We start from the raw sequence: 17,341 nt of genomic DNA, 5'->3' as shown, positions 1-17,341 counted from the left end.
AAAAGAATACAATTATATGATAATGCTAAGATAACCTGTTAAGTAATTTAAAATAGCTAATATAATAATATATATTATATTATTATTTAATATATATGGAGATCTGCGTTGGAATGCATCGAGCTCTTGCTTTATTTTTAGCTCTAAATATGGAGCTAGCGTTGGTGATACTCTAATAAAAATAGGAGCTTAGACTTAGACTTCGGGTGTACTTAGAACGTTGGCAGAAGAGTAGAGTTTATACATATGATAAATATAGTTAAAAAAAAAAAAATAGATAAGGCGAAATTAAATAAGAATAAAAAAAAAAACTCCCTCTACCACCTCCTCCTCCTCTTAGACCATTCCCGATAATCTCCACCATGACCTCTATACCTGTTTCTCCTCCTCCTCCTCTCTCCTCCCCCATCTCCAAAACTTCTACCTTTCTATCTCTCAATCCCACTACCTCTCTCCCAAGCTTCTCTTTCTCCTCTTCCTCCGGCGCCGCCGCAGTCCACGCCCGTGCCCTTCGCCTCAACCTCCTCCCCTCCTCCCCTTCCCTCTCCTTCCACCTCCTCCGCCACTATGCCACCACCGGTGACCCCTTCTCCGCCACCGCCCTTCTCCCCTTCCTTCCCGCCGGCCACCACCTCACCGTCGTCGCCTTCAACCTCCTCATCCGCGCGTTCTCCTCCTCCCTCCCTTATCATGCCCTCGACCTCTTCCTCGAAATGGCTCAGCTCGGCCTCACTCCCAACGAGTTCACCTTCCCGTTTGTTCTCAAGTCCTGCGCTGCCCTATCCCTCCTCCATCTCGGCCTCCAGATCCATGCCCACCTTGCAAAATCCGGCCTTTTCCGCTCCAACGTCTTCTGCGGTAGCGCTCTCTTGGATTTCTATGTGAAAGTTGGGAGTTTGGGAGATGCGCTCTTATTGTTTGACAGAATTCCTGAGCGAAATGTCGTGACTTGGAACTCAATGATTTCGGCATACATCCAAGATGGGTTTTTGGAGGAGGCATTGAGGTTGATGGGGTCGATGGCAGATGCGGGTTTGGAGGTCGGGGTCACTAGCTGGAATTCGGTCATTGCAGGGTGTGTTCGGCTTGGGGATGTTGATCTTGCGTTGAAGATGCTTGGGGAGATGGTGTCGGATGGTAGGGTGGGACCCAATGCGGCTACATTTAATACTCTTCTATCAGTTATTCCCATGATCCAGTACTTGGAAAGGCTTAAGCAATTGCATGGTTTTGCTCTGAGGAATGCAGGGGCAGTGGATTTTGATCCGATAGATTTTGATCGGTTGTGTTCAGCTGTTGCTTCGGGATATGCCTTTCATGGGTACATGGAGTATGCTTTTGGATTATTTCGTGATGTTAAATTGAAAATATGCCAATTGTCGAATTCGATGATTTCAGGGTACCTTGATTCTGGGCAAACTCGCAAGGCTTTTGATGTCTTCCGGGATATGGCCTTCCAATGTTGTCAAGATGGTCAAATTCTATCTAGAATTTCACTCACGTTGGTCCTTCCAGAGTGTGGTCGGGTATCGAAGAGTGGTTTGGAGATCCATGCTTATGCATATAGGAATGGAATGGAGTCTGGCACATCTGTGAGCAATGCTCTCATGGCCATGTATGCCAAGAGAGGAGACAGAGAATCTGCTGAGAAGGTTTTCCAAGGGGCTCCTGAGAAGGATACGATATCTTGGAATACCATGATTTCAAGCTATGCTGTGATCCATGACTTTGATAGGGCATTTGAACTGTTTCAGGAAATGATTGCTAATGGTATCAGGCCTGATGAGTACTCTTTCAGCTCAGTGCTAAGTGGGTGTGGTTTCTCATCATATCTCAGACAAGGAATTGCCTTGCATGGACAAATTATAAAAGCTGGCTTCTGTCAGCCAGTTGTTCAAAATGCTCTAATGGACGCCTATGGGAAATGTGGCTGCATAGAAGATGCTCAAAAGGCTTTTGATGAGGTTGTTTCTAAAGATATTATTTCATGGAACACCATAATCTCTTGTTATGGTTTCAGTGATTCTCCCCATGAGGCCATATCTCTCTTTCACAAGATGCAAGAGCAAGGGTATAAACCCAACCGTGTCACTTTCATTGCGCTCTTGTCAGCTTGTAGTCATGCAGGCTTGCTTGACGAAGGCTTCCATTATTTCGAGACAATGAGCAGCCAGCATGGTGTTGTTCCTGATCTGGATCATTACTCTTGTATAGTAGACGGCCTAGGAAGAGCAGGCCAGCTTGATAGGGCTTACCAATTCATCAAAGATATGCCTGTGCAGCCTGATGACTGCATATGGGGCGCACTGCTCAGCAGCTGCAGACTCCATGGCCATGTTGAGCTAGCAGAGATTGCTGCCAAGAATCTTATCGAGTTAGACCCGCAGCATTCTGGTTATTGGGTTTTGCTGTCAAACACCTATGCAGACGCTTCAAGGTGGCGAGATGTGGCACATGTCCGGGCAGCGATGAAAGATGCTGGTGTAAAGAAGTGCCCAGGATTCAGTTGGATCGAAATTGGCGGGAGCGAGATACACAGGTTCCTTACTGGTGACAAGCTTCACAAGCATTGTGATGATATATATATTGTTCTTGATGGCCTAACAGAGCAGCTAAAAGATGAAGGATACATCCCTCACATAGACCACAAATTCATTCTTATTGACCAGGAAATCGAGGATCAAGACATGATAGTTGGATGAGAAGTATATGGCTTGGTTTATTGGAGGATGGCATTATTGTTGTGATGCCAAGAATGGAGGCTTGATTTATTGATGCAAACTACTTTGCAGCCTTCAAAGCCATTATGCTGAATCAGTATATTGGATGTAAGATATGATTTGCAGGCATGACAATGATGCCCCATGAAGCATTCTACTTGGCTAAACATATGATTGGGCAGCAGATGTCAGTATGAGAAATCAGAGAATCCTGCTCAACATTTTAACTTGAATGAGGATGTATTTATCTTCTCAGTAGCATTTCAGTTGAAGAAAATTAATGTGGATAGACAAAGTCAGTACTGTCTCTTAGAAGTTCAGAGAAACTCTTGGCTCCCAGGGATGGAGTTTCATACATAACCTAATGTGGAAATTGAAAAGAGTCTCCTATGTCACTCTTGGGGTGTGGTGTTATCTCCTTCACATTACAGTGTTACCAATCGTGGTGGCATGACATGGGCCATCTTTCTGTGGTAACAGTTTAGCGTATTAACTTGGTAAGTGATTGGAAAATGCTTTGGGCCTTCAATAAATTGTTGTTTCCTAATTGACATGTCCGGGATGAAAGTATAGTGACAAGATTCATCTTGAATCATGGAAAGTTTTTGGCATGATATGTCCCAAATTGCTTGAAGGTCAAAATGATGGTTATCATCTTCTTGGTCGGCTAAGCATTTGCTTGAGCTTAAGTAAGCTTTGCTAAAATGGAGCAGCAAAGTGGTACAACAGACCATGGAAACAGACAAAAGCTCTACTGCTGTAGTACCATTGCATAGAAAACTTAAAAGAGGGACATAATATGATCAATATTTTTGCAAATGGACTGGACACTTTCTTTTTCATCAAACAGCCAACAGTTGGCTAGCACTTCCTGTTTCTTCAAATCAGATATTTGGATAGAGTTTCTTCATCACTTCCATTCGTTACAAGTTTAATGGTTTTCAGATGCAAGACTAGCATGGAATTGGGAGAATTAGTGAGGCAGACAAAATGGCCTGCTAGAGATCCTGGCCCAAAACAGAGCAGCATAGAGGGAAAAAGTTCATATAGCCCCAAATAGTGAGGACTAAAGCCTTAGTTTTTCTATTTATGCAAATATGTAAAGTTTGGAGATGAATTGCGTAGCTCAGGGAAAAAAAAAATACATAACTGGGGTTTTCCCAATTCTATATATGTTAGTGTTTCTAACAATGCAAGGAAAAAAAAAACTATGCTAATTTTTTGTGGAAGCTTTAGAGGGTTCTGTTTAGTGAAAAATGAATGTGGTGATAGCATTAGCGATGGTAAATTGTAATATGGCTGTGATAAATGACATATGGGTAGTTTAAAAGAAAATAGAAAGTTAGTGAATAAGAACATTATGTAAAGGAATCTACTTGAAACTTGAAAGGATCTTAACCTTAGGAAAAAAGTTATGAATTTTTATTCTTAATTTTTTGTTCTTTTCATGTTTATTCTCACTCAAGTTCTCAAGAAGAGATAGAACTTGAATTATATAGAAAGAAAAGAAAAGACTTATTATTCATTAATATAGCAAAAACTATCTAAAATATGAGTTCAGTTCATTATACAACTGGAAAAGTTAGATGAGGAAGAAGGAATTGGATTTAAAGTATCTACACATCCCCTTTTCAAGTAGATCAGTCTTTCTCTCGAAAATGATCAATTTTTGCTTAATTGTTATGGATATCAAGGTTATCCTTCGTTCTAACTTAATTTGAAAAAAATATTGATCTGAATTTCCTTTTGTATGATCAATTCTACGGTTAATAATCTCTCTTGCATCTTTGGATGTAACATAAACCTTCTCAATTATTGAAATATAATCTTAGTGGGATTTCTAAGTGGCTACGATCTCCTACTCTTATGCTGTGGTTCTTAATCATTTTATAATTTTCACTATGTTTCCTCTTCAAATACTTAGACATCAGAACATTTGAGTTCCATTTGGTTCGTAGATGATGTCTTAATTTTCCTTGAAGCATGTAGGGAACTGGACAATTGTACTGCTAGCTACGTTTGACTTGTAAGTTGATATCTATATCCTATTACTTATTATGAGCATCATTGATCTTTGTTTTCTTTTGTTAATTTTTAACCCTCCTTTATTATATCTTTTTTATGAAAAGAAAAAAGACATAACGGAGCAGTGTATCAGGAGAAGCTTTTTATTTCTTTTTCTTCCTTTCCTAATTGGTTTTGGATAAGCTCATATTTCCAGCTTTCTGTCTGAATCAACAACTGTTGTCTTATACTACTTGATAGTTGTGCCTTTGATCATTGCAGGATGCATTTATTCAATGGGATACCTATGGTGAGCTGATATATTTCATTTTTATTGGTGGATTAACTTGCTATGTTGATTCCTTTTCTTTGCAATTTTTTTTCCACTTTAAGAGCAATTCTATAATAGATATTCATATTTATTATTTTTAAAAATAAGATGTTTATTCTAGGAATAACTATTTCTATATTTATTTGTATTTTAAAATAAAGTTATAATAATTATCGTTGATGTGATATAAAGTAAAAAAAATGTTAGAATTTTTTTTGTCTTTTATGAAAATACGATAAATACTCTTTGATTTAATATAAAATAGATTTATAAGATAGATATCAAAGATAAATTAATAATTATATTAGTGTGATATAAGATATAATTTTGATGAATAGTATTTGTATTTTAGAATATAGCTATCATAATGTTTAACAGTTATTCTGAATAAGAAAAAATTTATAACATGGGCAAAAGAACCTTAGACAGATAACGATCTTTGAATATTAAAGCTATAGCAATCTTTGACATACTATCTGCACAGAACTATGCTAATTACTGAACAATGTCAAGTTTTTATGGCTTTCTGTAGGACCATGAAAGTGTAATTAATCTATATACACTTGCTCAGAGTTTGTAGAAGCTCCTTGTTCTGAAGATGAACTTTGTTCTTGTTTTGGAGAGCACCAAGTTTCTATGCTGAGAAAGCAAACTGCATTTTTGTTTGACCAACTTCAGCATGATTAGCTTAGAAAAAAAGGCCTTTCTCTTCCTTCTAATGCTTTCAGCTTATATTAAGTTTGGATATCTGATATTATGTGCTACTATGGAATCCTATGCGTCTTACAGAAGGGCTCTTCGCATAGTGTATTTATGCTTGATGAAATCTTCTTGAACTTCATAAATATTTCAAGAAACCAAATGGGAAGGAAATGAAAAAAGGTGGAGCTCGAGATATCAGGATATCAATAATTGATGTCTGGTGTTGGATTCAAGTTTGATAAAACTTATGATGCGATCCACATATAGTCCGTATAAAATAAAACTTAAAAAATTGTGTTTACGACTCATACTGATACGTAATGGCCGATACAGTCGATACTAGACAGAAACTCAGAAAAAACTAGTTTGGGCCTTGGTTTCAGATTGATGATGGCCACATAATGGAAAAATTAAAATTTTATGTTTACGTATTAGCCAATATAACAGAGATGAGGCTGAAACCAAGGGAAAACTGGTTTTGTCCTCGGTCTCATATCGGTGATGGCTGATATGTATCGGCATCGGCCGATACTTTGAACCATGTTAATATTAGAGAGGCTGCTGTCCTTGAGTTTGAGAAGATTTAACCAATAATATTTAAAAACAACATATTACTGTTTCACCTTGGACAATAACATGAAGAGGAGACTTGGGCCTTCAAAGATTAAAATATAACTTCATATGAAAAGATTGTGGAGAACTTGCTTCTCTTGTTAGACTGATGAGCGACCATATGCCTATTATTAGCCTAAAGATGTTGAAGTTTCCAGTTTAAGACTATTACAGTGGTTAATGATCAATGACTACTTCCCTTTGAGTTTGCAGTAGGCATATAGAAGTGAGCCAAGGACACCAAGCAACTGTCCAGTAACATTCAGCTGCACAGCAAAATACAAAAAGAAACTTCAACTATCAAAAGCCAAGAAGATTGAAATAGTTCATCACATTGTGTTGGCTTCTCAGACTCACCAGATCAAAAGGAAGCCCACCAAAAAAGTGCCAGCCAATTATGATGGTAAACACATCCTAAAGCAGCATATATGCAAGAATATCATCAGAGAAGTTTGTCACCATTGCAACATACAGGAAAGGGGTAAAAGCTATGCAATCTAACCTTCATATTTCCACACATTGTTTGTGTGACTGCAGAATTCAGGGTTGTGTTCAAGAAGATGGTGTAGTTCAAGAGGAATGCGACTATACAGGAAAGAAGCAATACAACCTGCAAAAAGTAAGCATTTCTTAAATATTTAATATGGCGAGTATCATTCATACTAGAACTTATTGATGCATATCAGTTTGTAGGATGTATAACTAAAATGTCAAGCAGAAAAAGTGGCTCAGACTGATGGATCAGGGTACAATCTCAGATTCTCAGCCAACCATTCTAAATCTGATATCAAAACTATGATGTGATTCAAATATGAAAGCCAATACGCAATCTTGTAAAAGTGATCATGTTACTTTTGGGTAAAGAGAACTTATGCTTTGTTAAAGGAGCACAAATTGTAACAATTAACCACATTGAAAGACTCTATTAAGATCAAGAGTATTTCAGGAAATATATTCTTAACAGCCTAAGTTCTCCACGAATAATCTTTAAAATCAAATAAGTACATGTTCTATACTGTGGAGATTAATATACACTGAAAACTGGAAGTCTGACAGAGAAACAGAGAACCAGAGGCACATGTCATCTACTATATATTCCTTTTAAATCAATAGTTAGATCCAGTATTTATCAGATAATAATTTGGACATATGATGAAGATGAAAATGTAGAGGGAGAGAAGGAGAAACCGAGAAAGAAAGAGATTTAAGATGTGACTCCAAATAGTTATAACTAAATACTTAGTACTCGGTCCTTCTATTTATATTAATGAGCTCATATATAGAATATTGGAGATTAATTACACAGCTTTGACAAATATATAAGTGAAGTATTACCTTTTTCTGTTCTTTGTTAGTTGTTACATTCATCTACTGAAGTTAATGAAATAGTAATTGTACAGTACCAATCATGTGCCAATTTTATGTGGAAGCATTATAGGGTTCTTTTTCGTGAAAAAAAGATATGTGATGACGGATTAAAGATGGTAAAATTAAAATGTAAAATGGCTGTAGTACAAAGGATGCAGCTAATATAATTCTCAAAGGAAAAAATCGGTAGTTTGGAAAACACAGGTAGTAGTGAATTAGAGCACTATGTGAGGAAATCTACTTGAAGTATCTTGACCTTAAAAAAATTATGAATCTCAATTTGTAAGTTTTGTTGTTCATATGATTTGCTCTTAAGCCAAATTCTCAAAAACAGATAGAACTTGCATTACGCGGAAGAAAATAGAAAAGGACTTGACACCATAATAACAACTGTTTGAGACATGCAAGAAATCATCATCATTTAGGACTAGATGGCATAGATATGAACATGAATGTAAACAGAAAGAAAGGGTAAAAATGAAAAGCTTAGGTACCTGAAAACCAGGAGAATATATGTCTGGAAAACTCATAATGCTTTCCAGATCACCAGAGATAAATGTCCAACACAATAGCAATGGCACACAAACTAATCCTGAAAAATATTAATGAAGGACTTAAACATGATCTAATAAGCAATATAAAGTTCCAATCCTCAAACTTATTTGATTGCATATTTATTACCATTGCACCACATGAGACCAAAACTAGTTAGGCCACTTGATTTCCCTGGTAAACATAAGTTGCAAGTATTGGTGTCAGTGAAGAGCTGCTACATAAGAGAAAAGAAACTAAAAGAGTGGTGTAAGGGTTTAGGTAATACCAAGAAGGTCCAGAGTTGCAAGGTACACTGCCGTTGCTATGTTGGCTCCAAGAACAATAGCATAGCTATAGGGTTCATATGATAAATCCCTAGCTCCAGCAATAAATGCACCAAGAACAATAAGCCCTGCACTGATAAAATCATACATTTCTCATGAAGATTAAACACTCCTCAAGTATACAACTCATTGAACATTATGATAATTACCTTCACCGTACTCAGAGAATCATTGATTCATTTTTCTTTAAAGTCTTCCTTCTTTTCTCTACTTTGCTAAGTTAGTTTCCTGAATAGACTAAGTCATATGTGAAAATTGAAGGAATGGTTCGCATAATTTCCTTACTGTAAAGTCTAAGGTGGCGAACTTTTCGAATGACAACTGTAATTTAGTTAGTAGGGGAAGAAAATTTGAACATGATGTATACAAGAGTTATTTTGAAGAAGATACCTAGTGAAAATAGAAGGTGTATATGCTTGGCCTTTTAGAAGATATTCTGTGATCATTGTAAACACCACAGTTGTTTGCCGCAGGGTGGTATACATCGGAACACTTACTCCGCGGATAGAATACATTGAAGTTAGCTGCCACCAGGTAAAGTGTTGATGAACAAACTGTTTACATTTCAAGATCTCTGCAGAGAAAAGAACTATTCTGAAGTTCTGAACATACCATGAAAATCAAATAGGTCAAAGAAAGGGGAAGGGTCTGAAGGAGCTTTCTAGGAGGCACAAGAATTATAGGGTCATCAGATTCTGTCTCAGCTTCATCAGTTTTAAAGGAAATGGCTTTCCAATGCTTCAGTGCATCGCAGATGGAAGTGGAAGCTATCATCTGCATCATAGACAGTGTCATAGACTATGCTTAGAGAGAGGAAGTAGCAATTTAGTTGGTGTTTTTCCTTAATCTAGTTCATTTAGATTTAAAAGATTTCAAAATTTCTTGATGAGAATTAACTATACTTACAAGAAAACTATTTTATGCATTAGTCTACATTTGTTAACATGTATACACATACGGGTTTTTAACATAATTGCTACTTAACTTTTAAAATACCATATTTGCCACTACATTCTTTAAAATATTATATTTGTCAGTAAAATCTTTTGGCTGTTTCAAAATTGCCATTATTGTTAGCTTTCACAAAATATTCATAGAATATTCACAAAAAAAAATGCTTGGTGAAGTTAGCAAATGTATATAAATTACTAAACTATTCTTCTCTCTTGATGTTTAGAGTGTAAATTATTTATCATTGATTATTTCTTGCAAAAAAAAAAAAGATTTTCTTTTCTTGTACTATGAAGTAGGGCAGTATTAGATAGTTTTCGAATCATTTTAAGCAATTTATACAAGATAAAATAGTCTTTTTTAATCTAAATTCAGTTTTAATTGTGATTAGTTAGATTTGATGATGGAATGACATTTTTTGAAAGAGCTCAATAATTTTGGTTGCAATGATGATATTTCAAAGAATGTAGTTATGACATTTGAAAAAAGTATATGGGATTATTTTTCATGTATACCGCTCAAAATTCCCTTATTTGCATGGATACTTTTCTAAATTTCATATTTGCATGTATACCTTTCAAAACCAAAGGTTTTTGCATAGATAATCTTCAGGTTGTTTTTTGATAATTGTAAGCCAAAGTATTAATAATCTAATAGGCAAAAAGACAAGAGTGGCTATAACTAAGCTGAAAGTATGCAAAACATAGTAGGGTTATTTTTATCTTTTAGCCATCTAATGGATCAAAGTTTGACCTAATATATATATACGTGAATAATAAATTTGCATTACATACATAGAAAAGATGAATTATTACAACATATATATGGTTGTGCACTGCAATGAACTGTAGACCTTCTAAATCATAACCAGATGTAAACTTTGTATTCTGTCTTTTGATTTCAGTATAAAGCTGATTCATTTCTCTAGCTTTAACTTTTCGCCTTCATAATAGCTTCTATTAGCTCATCTTCTTACAACATCTACTGTTGCTTTACACTCTGTTTGGAATCACCAAATCAGTGGAATTCAATTAATATGAAATTCTTATTTTATCTATTCTGATGTTTGGAATTGTAAAATTATGGAATTTCATTTGATTTTAGTTGATTTGGATGGATCCAAATCTGATGTTTCGAGGTCGGATTTGAATTAAATTCATTTGCCACTCAAGTTAACTTTTCCAAATCTCAAAATGAAATCTTAATCTGTTGCAATCTTATTGAAGCTAATAGGTAAAATAGGAAAAAAAAGAACATAATGAAATGAATTCCTTTTGCGTTCCAAATAATAAGATTAGATGAATTTTGTTTGCGTTTATTATTTTCCAAATAGTGGAATTTATTTCCAGATAAAATCAGTTGAATTCTCTCTTGATGAAATTAATTGAATTCGCTTCCATTTCCCGCTTCCTCACTGAGCAGTCCATTGAGATGATTAATACCTTGGTCGGATGGTCTTTATCGTGGAGGTTGCTCATTGCTTCGAAAATTAAACTGTTCCTCTAGAAAACTCGTTGGAATAGGCTTCCTACTAATGACTGATTACACCGCTTCTCCTTGACAACTTCATCCACCTGCCTTTATGTGTAGGACGGAGGATGAATTAGTTAGCCACCTCATTTTCACATGTTCCTGGGCTGGGCTAAGGAGCTTTGGAAGGTCGTCAAATTATATCTTGGTTTCAGGTTCAGGCACCATACATCGTGGGCAAGCGGAGAGTGGATAAAGGAGGGCCTAGATAATGACAAAGATGCTGCTACCCTCACTCGGTGCATTATTGGCCAAGGACTTTGGCAAATTTGGAAGACTCGTAGCAAGCCATCTTCCGACATAAGGCTACTATGGTGAACCTAGTCCTGCATAGGACTATGGCTCTGGTGCTGGAATCATTCAAACAGCTATGAAGGAGTTAGTATACCAAAATTAACTAGGTGGGCAAGTCACTAGGAGCCGCCAGAAGGATAGGTTATCAAAATAAACTCTGACGGGTCCTTCTCTGCTCGCAATCTGAAGGCCGGGGCTGAGTTCATCGCTGGGGACCGGGCAGGCCGTCTACCGTTCCTTGCTGCTATCAGCATCTCTACCTCAGATCCCTCACATCTCTATTGCCTTTAAACTAGCTCTCCTCAAAGCCGACGAGCTTGGGTTTAAAAAAATCTCGGTCGATAGACTCCAAGTTCCTTGTAGATGTCCTGCGTCGTCGCTCTTTGGGACCTTGGCGACTCAGACACGTTTTCCTCAATATTAATCAAATTTTACTTAATTTTGTTCATGCAACTATTCTCCAATCAGGCTGTGGACTGGTTAGCAATTCTGAGCAGAGATTAAGGTTATTTTTGTCTTTTTGGATTGACTGGGTTCCCAGAACTTTACATAGCATTTTGTATAGGAATACAGAGGGTATTCCCTCGGATACCTAATATACTTTTTTGCCATCTTTTGAGGTAATACTATTCCTTTTTTTTACCAAAAATATAATAATTGAATTGCATCTTGAATCGGTTCCAAATGTACACTTAGGATGTGCGATGACTTCATACAGTGCAGTTTCTCACAAAACTCTAAAGTGGTAATAATTTGGTACTGAAATCAGTATGAAGCTTGAGTCAGTTTGGATTGTTGTTTTGTTCAGTAATAACCAATATATGTACAAGACATGATACTCTTGCATTTTGATTGTGATAAACTTCTCTATTACTAGTATTCATGTGACAAGTCCAATAGGATATGATTATACAAGGCATTAGAATAGAAACCTCAACAAGATTAGAGCAAATTACAATTTACCTGTGATTTAACTCGATTTTAAGTTACCCTCTTATCCTTCAGAATTATTACAATGATTGGGTTTTTCATCTAAAACTAATGATGTTCAGATACCTCATCATGAAAAAATAGGAAAATTACTAAACTACTCCATCTACAAATTAGATTATCTTTTTAAATCTTTTTATGTTCCTGTTAATAGTTGATTAATTGTTGCAATTTGGTGTCAACCACATGAGGGTTTATGTGAGAACTGAGGAAAAAAAAACATTTTGAGAGAGAAGAGGGTGCATGTGTGCTGCACGTGCAACCCTCTCCCCTCTCCCTCTTCGACATGCGATAAGGCAGTCGCAGATATCTCGCCGAATCTAAATCTAATTTAGATTTGGAGTTTTTCTTTATAAATTAAACCCTAACTTTTTTCTCTCTCTCCTTAACCCCCAGCCTCCTTTCCCTCCTCCTCCTCCTCCTCCTCCTCCTCCTCCTCCTCCTCCTCCTTCTTCTCCTTCTTCTTCTTCTCCTTCTTCTCCTTCTTCTACTTCTTCTTCTCCTTCTTCTTCTCCTTCTTCTTCTTCTTCTTTTTCTCCTTCTTCTTCTGCTTCATTTTCTTCTTTCTCGTCGTCGAAGTCACGTCGTGGAATTAGCTTGCCGGAATGCCGCTGGAGCCATTGGAGACCACCATGTGACTCCTTGGTAAGCCCTCTCCTACCCCTTATGTTTATTTTCAGTTTAATAGGTTAAAATAGAATTACCCAATTTGTGAGGTTTCGGCTTCGTCGGCAAATCACACCGGCCAGCGGCTTCGGGTCGCTGCCACTCCACCATTGGAAGCCTCTTGTCATTGGCCTCGTGCCATGGACGTTCACCTTTGGGAGCCCTCGTTGCTCTGGTTGCGATCGGCCATGAAGTCAATCGTCATCTACGGTTTCTCCTCCACCTTGTGAGGACGACGATGTCGTGAAAACATCAGGGAGCTTGAGATGTAGCTGTTAAACCGTCGTCGGCGGACACACACTCTCTCTCTATCTTCTCTTCCTCGCGTTGATCGTGGGGAGGGATTTGGTTGGGCTCGGGTTTAAACCCGAGCCAACCCTCTTTGTTATTTTTGCGGGTTCGAGTTTAGATTTCAAATCCAAAGACCTGACCCGAACCACTTAAATGGAGAGTAGGATGCGGGCAGTCCATTGCATTTTTGCTATGCCTTGGCCCAGCTCGATTGATTGATTGGTGTGGGCTGTGGGCCAGCAACAGCCCAGCCCAATCCAATGGGTTTAATTTAACCCATTTTATTTTATTTATTATTAAAGGTGATGATTTTTAGCACACAAGCTAGAGATTAGAGATTTTAGTTGTTTTAGACTCGGGTGAGTGGGTTCACTCACATATTTATTTATGTTATATTTTGTACTTTTATCAGACCATGTAAATTGTTGCGTGTAAATTTATTTATTTCATTCTTATGTGTAAATTTATTTATTATATTTTCTGTGTGCATTTAATTATTATACTCAGTGTATCACCATACCTTGTGCAAATTACAAATTTTAGTGGGAAAGAAAAAAAAATAAAACTAGTATTGGTATGACTTAGAGAATAGTCTCAGTATAGATTGCTTGTGGCTTTCCGTAGTGAGTCAAATCTATATGGAAGTCTAGGGGAAAGTCCTATATCAGATCATTGCGGTGACTTTCTTAGGTGACTCTCGCGGGGTTGGGGAACAATCCAAAGATGAATCAGAAACTTCTTGAGGTGACTCTAACCTTTCTCAATAGTTAGTGGAAAAAATAAATTGTGTTGATCACATAGTGACACCTCCCGATGACCCTAACCAGATCAGTTATGAGGAAAAAACCCGAGCGCCATCTCGAGGTGACTTCTAATTGATGTGGATCCACAGGGTATAAATCTATTGAGACAAATAACATTATAAACATTGAAAATATGTTAATATATTGAAACTGAGAAATGTTACAAGTTGCGACTCTCTATTGTTATCATTGTCATTATTTTAAGAGCATGCTTGTTGAAAATTATTATTTATATTGTTGAACTTAAATTTTATTTAACACTATAAAATTTTAGAATTATTTGGTTTTCGAGTGGATTTCGCTCACTAAGCTATAATTGTTGGCTCATGGATTTCTTTTTCTCTCTCTTCTATTATTTCATGTAATGGTCAATATGACGACTAAGCGAGATGCATCGGGACCTTACCTCCATTTAGGACCTACCTATTTATCTTTTCATTCTTTCGGTATTATGTTTTAAATTAATTATTAATTTAATTTTATTTAGAGACACAATAATGATGATATTGCTTTATTTCCATTGTAATTAGTTTAAATTAAATAAAGCAGATTCTTTTCGTTTATTTATTCTTACTATTGTACACTTATGAAGTATTAGTAAGGCTTTTGTATCTCAAGCGTATTAAGATGCATGGTCGGTCATGATTCCGATTTCGGGTCGTGACGGTTTAAGTGCTTAGGTTAAAGTTAATGAGAGAGCCGAAATCGGGTCAAACTACTAGGGGTAAATTAATTTCCCAGAAAAACAATAATAGAAATAGCAGCATGATATGAGAATTGTTTTAGTAGATTAAGCATTGCACAAAGAATAAACCAAACCTGATACAGAGTAATCACATTAGCACTTGGGAAATCATATGAAGAGAGCAACTTTGTTGACCATCACAAGAAGTACTGCAAGAAATGAATTAGAATCATAATTCTATGTAAGTAAAATAAGGTTGGATGATAGAAAGAATGATAAATCTCAAAACCTTATAATCATTAATCCTATTCTAGATTTATACATTAAAGGTGTTGAGAATTTTTTTAAAACATACTATATGTTACCTTTATTTTTATTGACATCCTACTATATGGATATTTATTTATTTTAGTGTCTCAAAAACATCTAAGTTAATTTTAACTAAATAGCTGGTGACTAGAATCAAAACCATTATGTTATTATGAGGACAAAAAAAAACTTAAAACCCCACGATTTTGATTTTAAAATTTGATAACCGTTTTATTTATACCCTAACCTTAAAAAATTTACTCAAAAATATTAAAGTCATTTTGCGTCTATAGTTAATTTAACTCATCCATGCAGTAACCGATAACTATCCCTAAAGATTTATTTAGCTCAACAAGTATTCTCCATAGTCTTCAAAATGATTCCATTAGCTTTGGGTTTTGAGTTGAGTCAAATTTCTAATCTTTCAAACATTGTTAAAAGGGAAATAAAATATGCAAGAAGGTGATAAAAATCAAACAATAGCTTTTTTTTTATTAATTCTTTCTAGGTTTTCCTCGATGAAGTTTTAGCAGGGTTTTGTAATTTAACTGCATTAATTTTTTTAATTTAGTATAAAAAAACTGAGTGCATAAATTTTCTATAGTTGATGCGTAATTTATTATATTAGAATCAACAAAATTTACATTTACAATACACCTTAGAGTCTATTATTGCAAATAAAAAAATCAAATAAATTAAATTGCAAAAGACTTTCAAACCAAAACCTCTCTTGAAAGTGAAGTTTAAAGCGAAAAGTCTATCAATATATGAAAATAAAAAAGTTCTAATCCTAGCAAGTGATATGCAAAGAAGGAAAAAAAACAGGAAAAAGAAAATATATTTTACGTCCTCCATTGGCAATTTGCACTAAAAACATAATATATATTATCACTTTTGCTCAGGAAGACATGGACAATAAATACAAAAGAGTTATTTTCACTAAAAACCTACTTGGTTCTCGATTTGGCAACCTAGGTTTATTTTTGATTTTCTTTGCATTTTAGTTTTTTTTTTTTTACTTTTCTTCAAACTTTGCCATTTTTGTCATTTAATGCCTCATTAAATGTTGATGGGACACTATAAGAGAGAGAAATAACCTGTAATATTTTTCTTCATCTTCTACTTTATATGCTGCTAGTAATTATTATTATTATTATTATTATTATTATTATTATTATTCATCTTCTTCTACTGCTCATTTTTTATCTCTTAATCCTTTATTTATGCAAGTCCTTAATTGCTCTTTTTATTTCACCATTGAAGTTGTTAAAAGAAAACGAAATGTGTATGGAAAAACAAACGAAAGTTATTAAAAGACAACAAAATATAACTTCTCACCATTATCTCTTATTAATCTCTTATTTTATTAATTAAAGAGTGATTATAGAGACTTGTATAGAAAAAAAAGATAATAATTAATAGAGACTTGTATAGAAAGCGTATAGAAAAAATAACAAAAGTTATTATTACATTTACAAAAATTATTAATATATTTCTTCTTCTTATTCTCTGCTTTTGCTCCTTCTTCTTAATCTACTTTACTACTGAAGTTGTTAAAATACAACGAAATATGCATAGAAAAAAATAAATGAAGGTTATTAAAAGATAATAAAATATAAATTCTCACAACTATCTCTAATTAATCTTTTACTTTATTAATTAAAAAGCGATTATAGAGACTTACATAAAAAAAAGAATAATTGATAGAGACTTCTACAGAGAAAACAACTAGAGTTATTATTATATTTGCAAAAGTTGTTATTATATTTACGAAAGTTCTTAATATGTTTCTTCTTATTTTTATTTTCTATTGTTTCTTCTTCTTAATCTATTTCACCATCGAATTTGTTAAAATACAACGAAATGTGTATAAAAATAAATAAAAATTGTTAAAAGATAATAAAATATAAATTCTCACCACTATATCTAATTAATATTTTATTTTATTAATTAAAGAGACATTATAGAGACTTGTATAGAGAAAATAGAATGATTAATAGAGACTTGTATAAAAAAATCAACGAAAGTTGTTATTATATTTGCGAAAGTTATTATTATGTTTGCGAAAAGTGTTATTATATTTGCGAAAGTTCTTAATATATTTACAAAAGTTGTAAATATAATAATAGCTTTCCTTGATTTTTAACAACTTTCCTTGATTTTTAACAACTTTCGTTGTTTTTTCTATACATTGTAGAATTTATATA

The 17,341-nt window shown here is 35.0% G+C and overlaps 1 protein-coding gene and 1 long non-coding RNA gene across 2 annotated transcripts; both read left to right on the top strand.

Moving 5' to 3' along the window:
• The first annotated feature begins 362 nt into the window (after positions 1-362).
• Positions 363-2,702, top strand: LOC140793697 (pentatricopeptide repeat-containing protein At4g19191, mitochondrial-like). Its single transcript, XM_073145344.1, has one exon. The coding sequence runs from the start codon at positions 363-365 to the stop codon at positions 2,700-2,702; it is 2,340 nt and encodes a 779-aa protein (XP_073001445.1).
• Positions 2,703-5,295: 2,593 nt separating this feature from the next.
• Positions 5,296-9,586, top strand: LOC140794420 (uncharacterized). The gene is made up of 4 exons (XR_012110127.1): positions 5,296-6,772; positions 6,907-6,988; positions 9,089-9,149; positions 9,244-9,586. It is a non-coding gene; the product is annotated as an uncharacterized lncRNA (long non-coding RNA).
• The last annotated feature ends 7,755 nt before the right edge of the window (positions 9,587-17,341 follow it).

Source organism: Typha latifolia, chromosome 8 (assembly GCF_019914945.1).
Source record: "Typha latifolia isolate L0001 chromosome 8, TyphaL0001v2, whole genome shotgun sequence".
Classification (NCBI taxonomy): domain Eukaryota; kingdom Viridiplantae; phylum Streptophyta; class Magnoliopsida; order Poales; family Typhaceae; genus Typha; species Typha latifolia.
The sequence above is the reverse complement of the archived record's forward strand: the minus strand, read 5'-3'. Positions and strand labels throughout refer to the sequence as shown.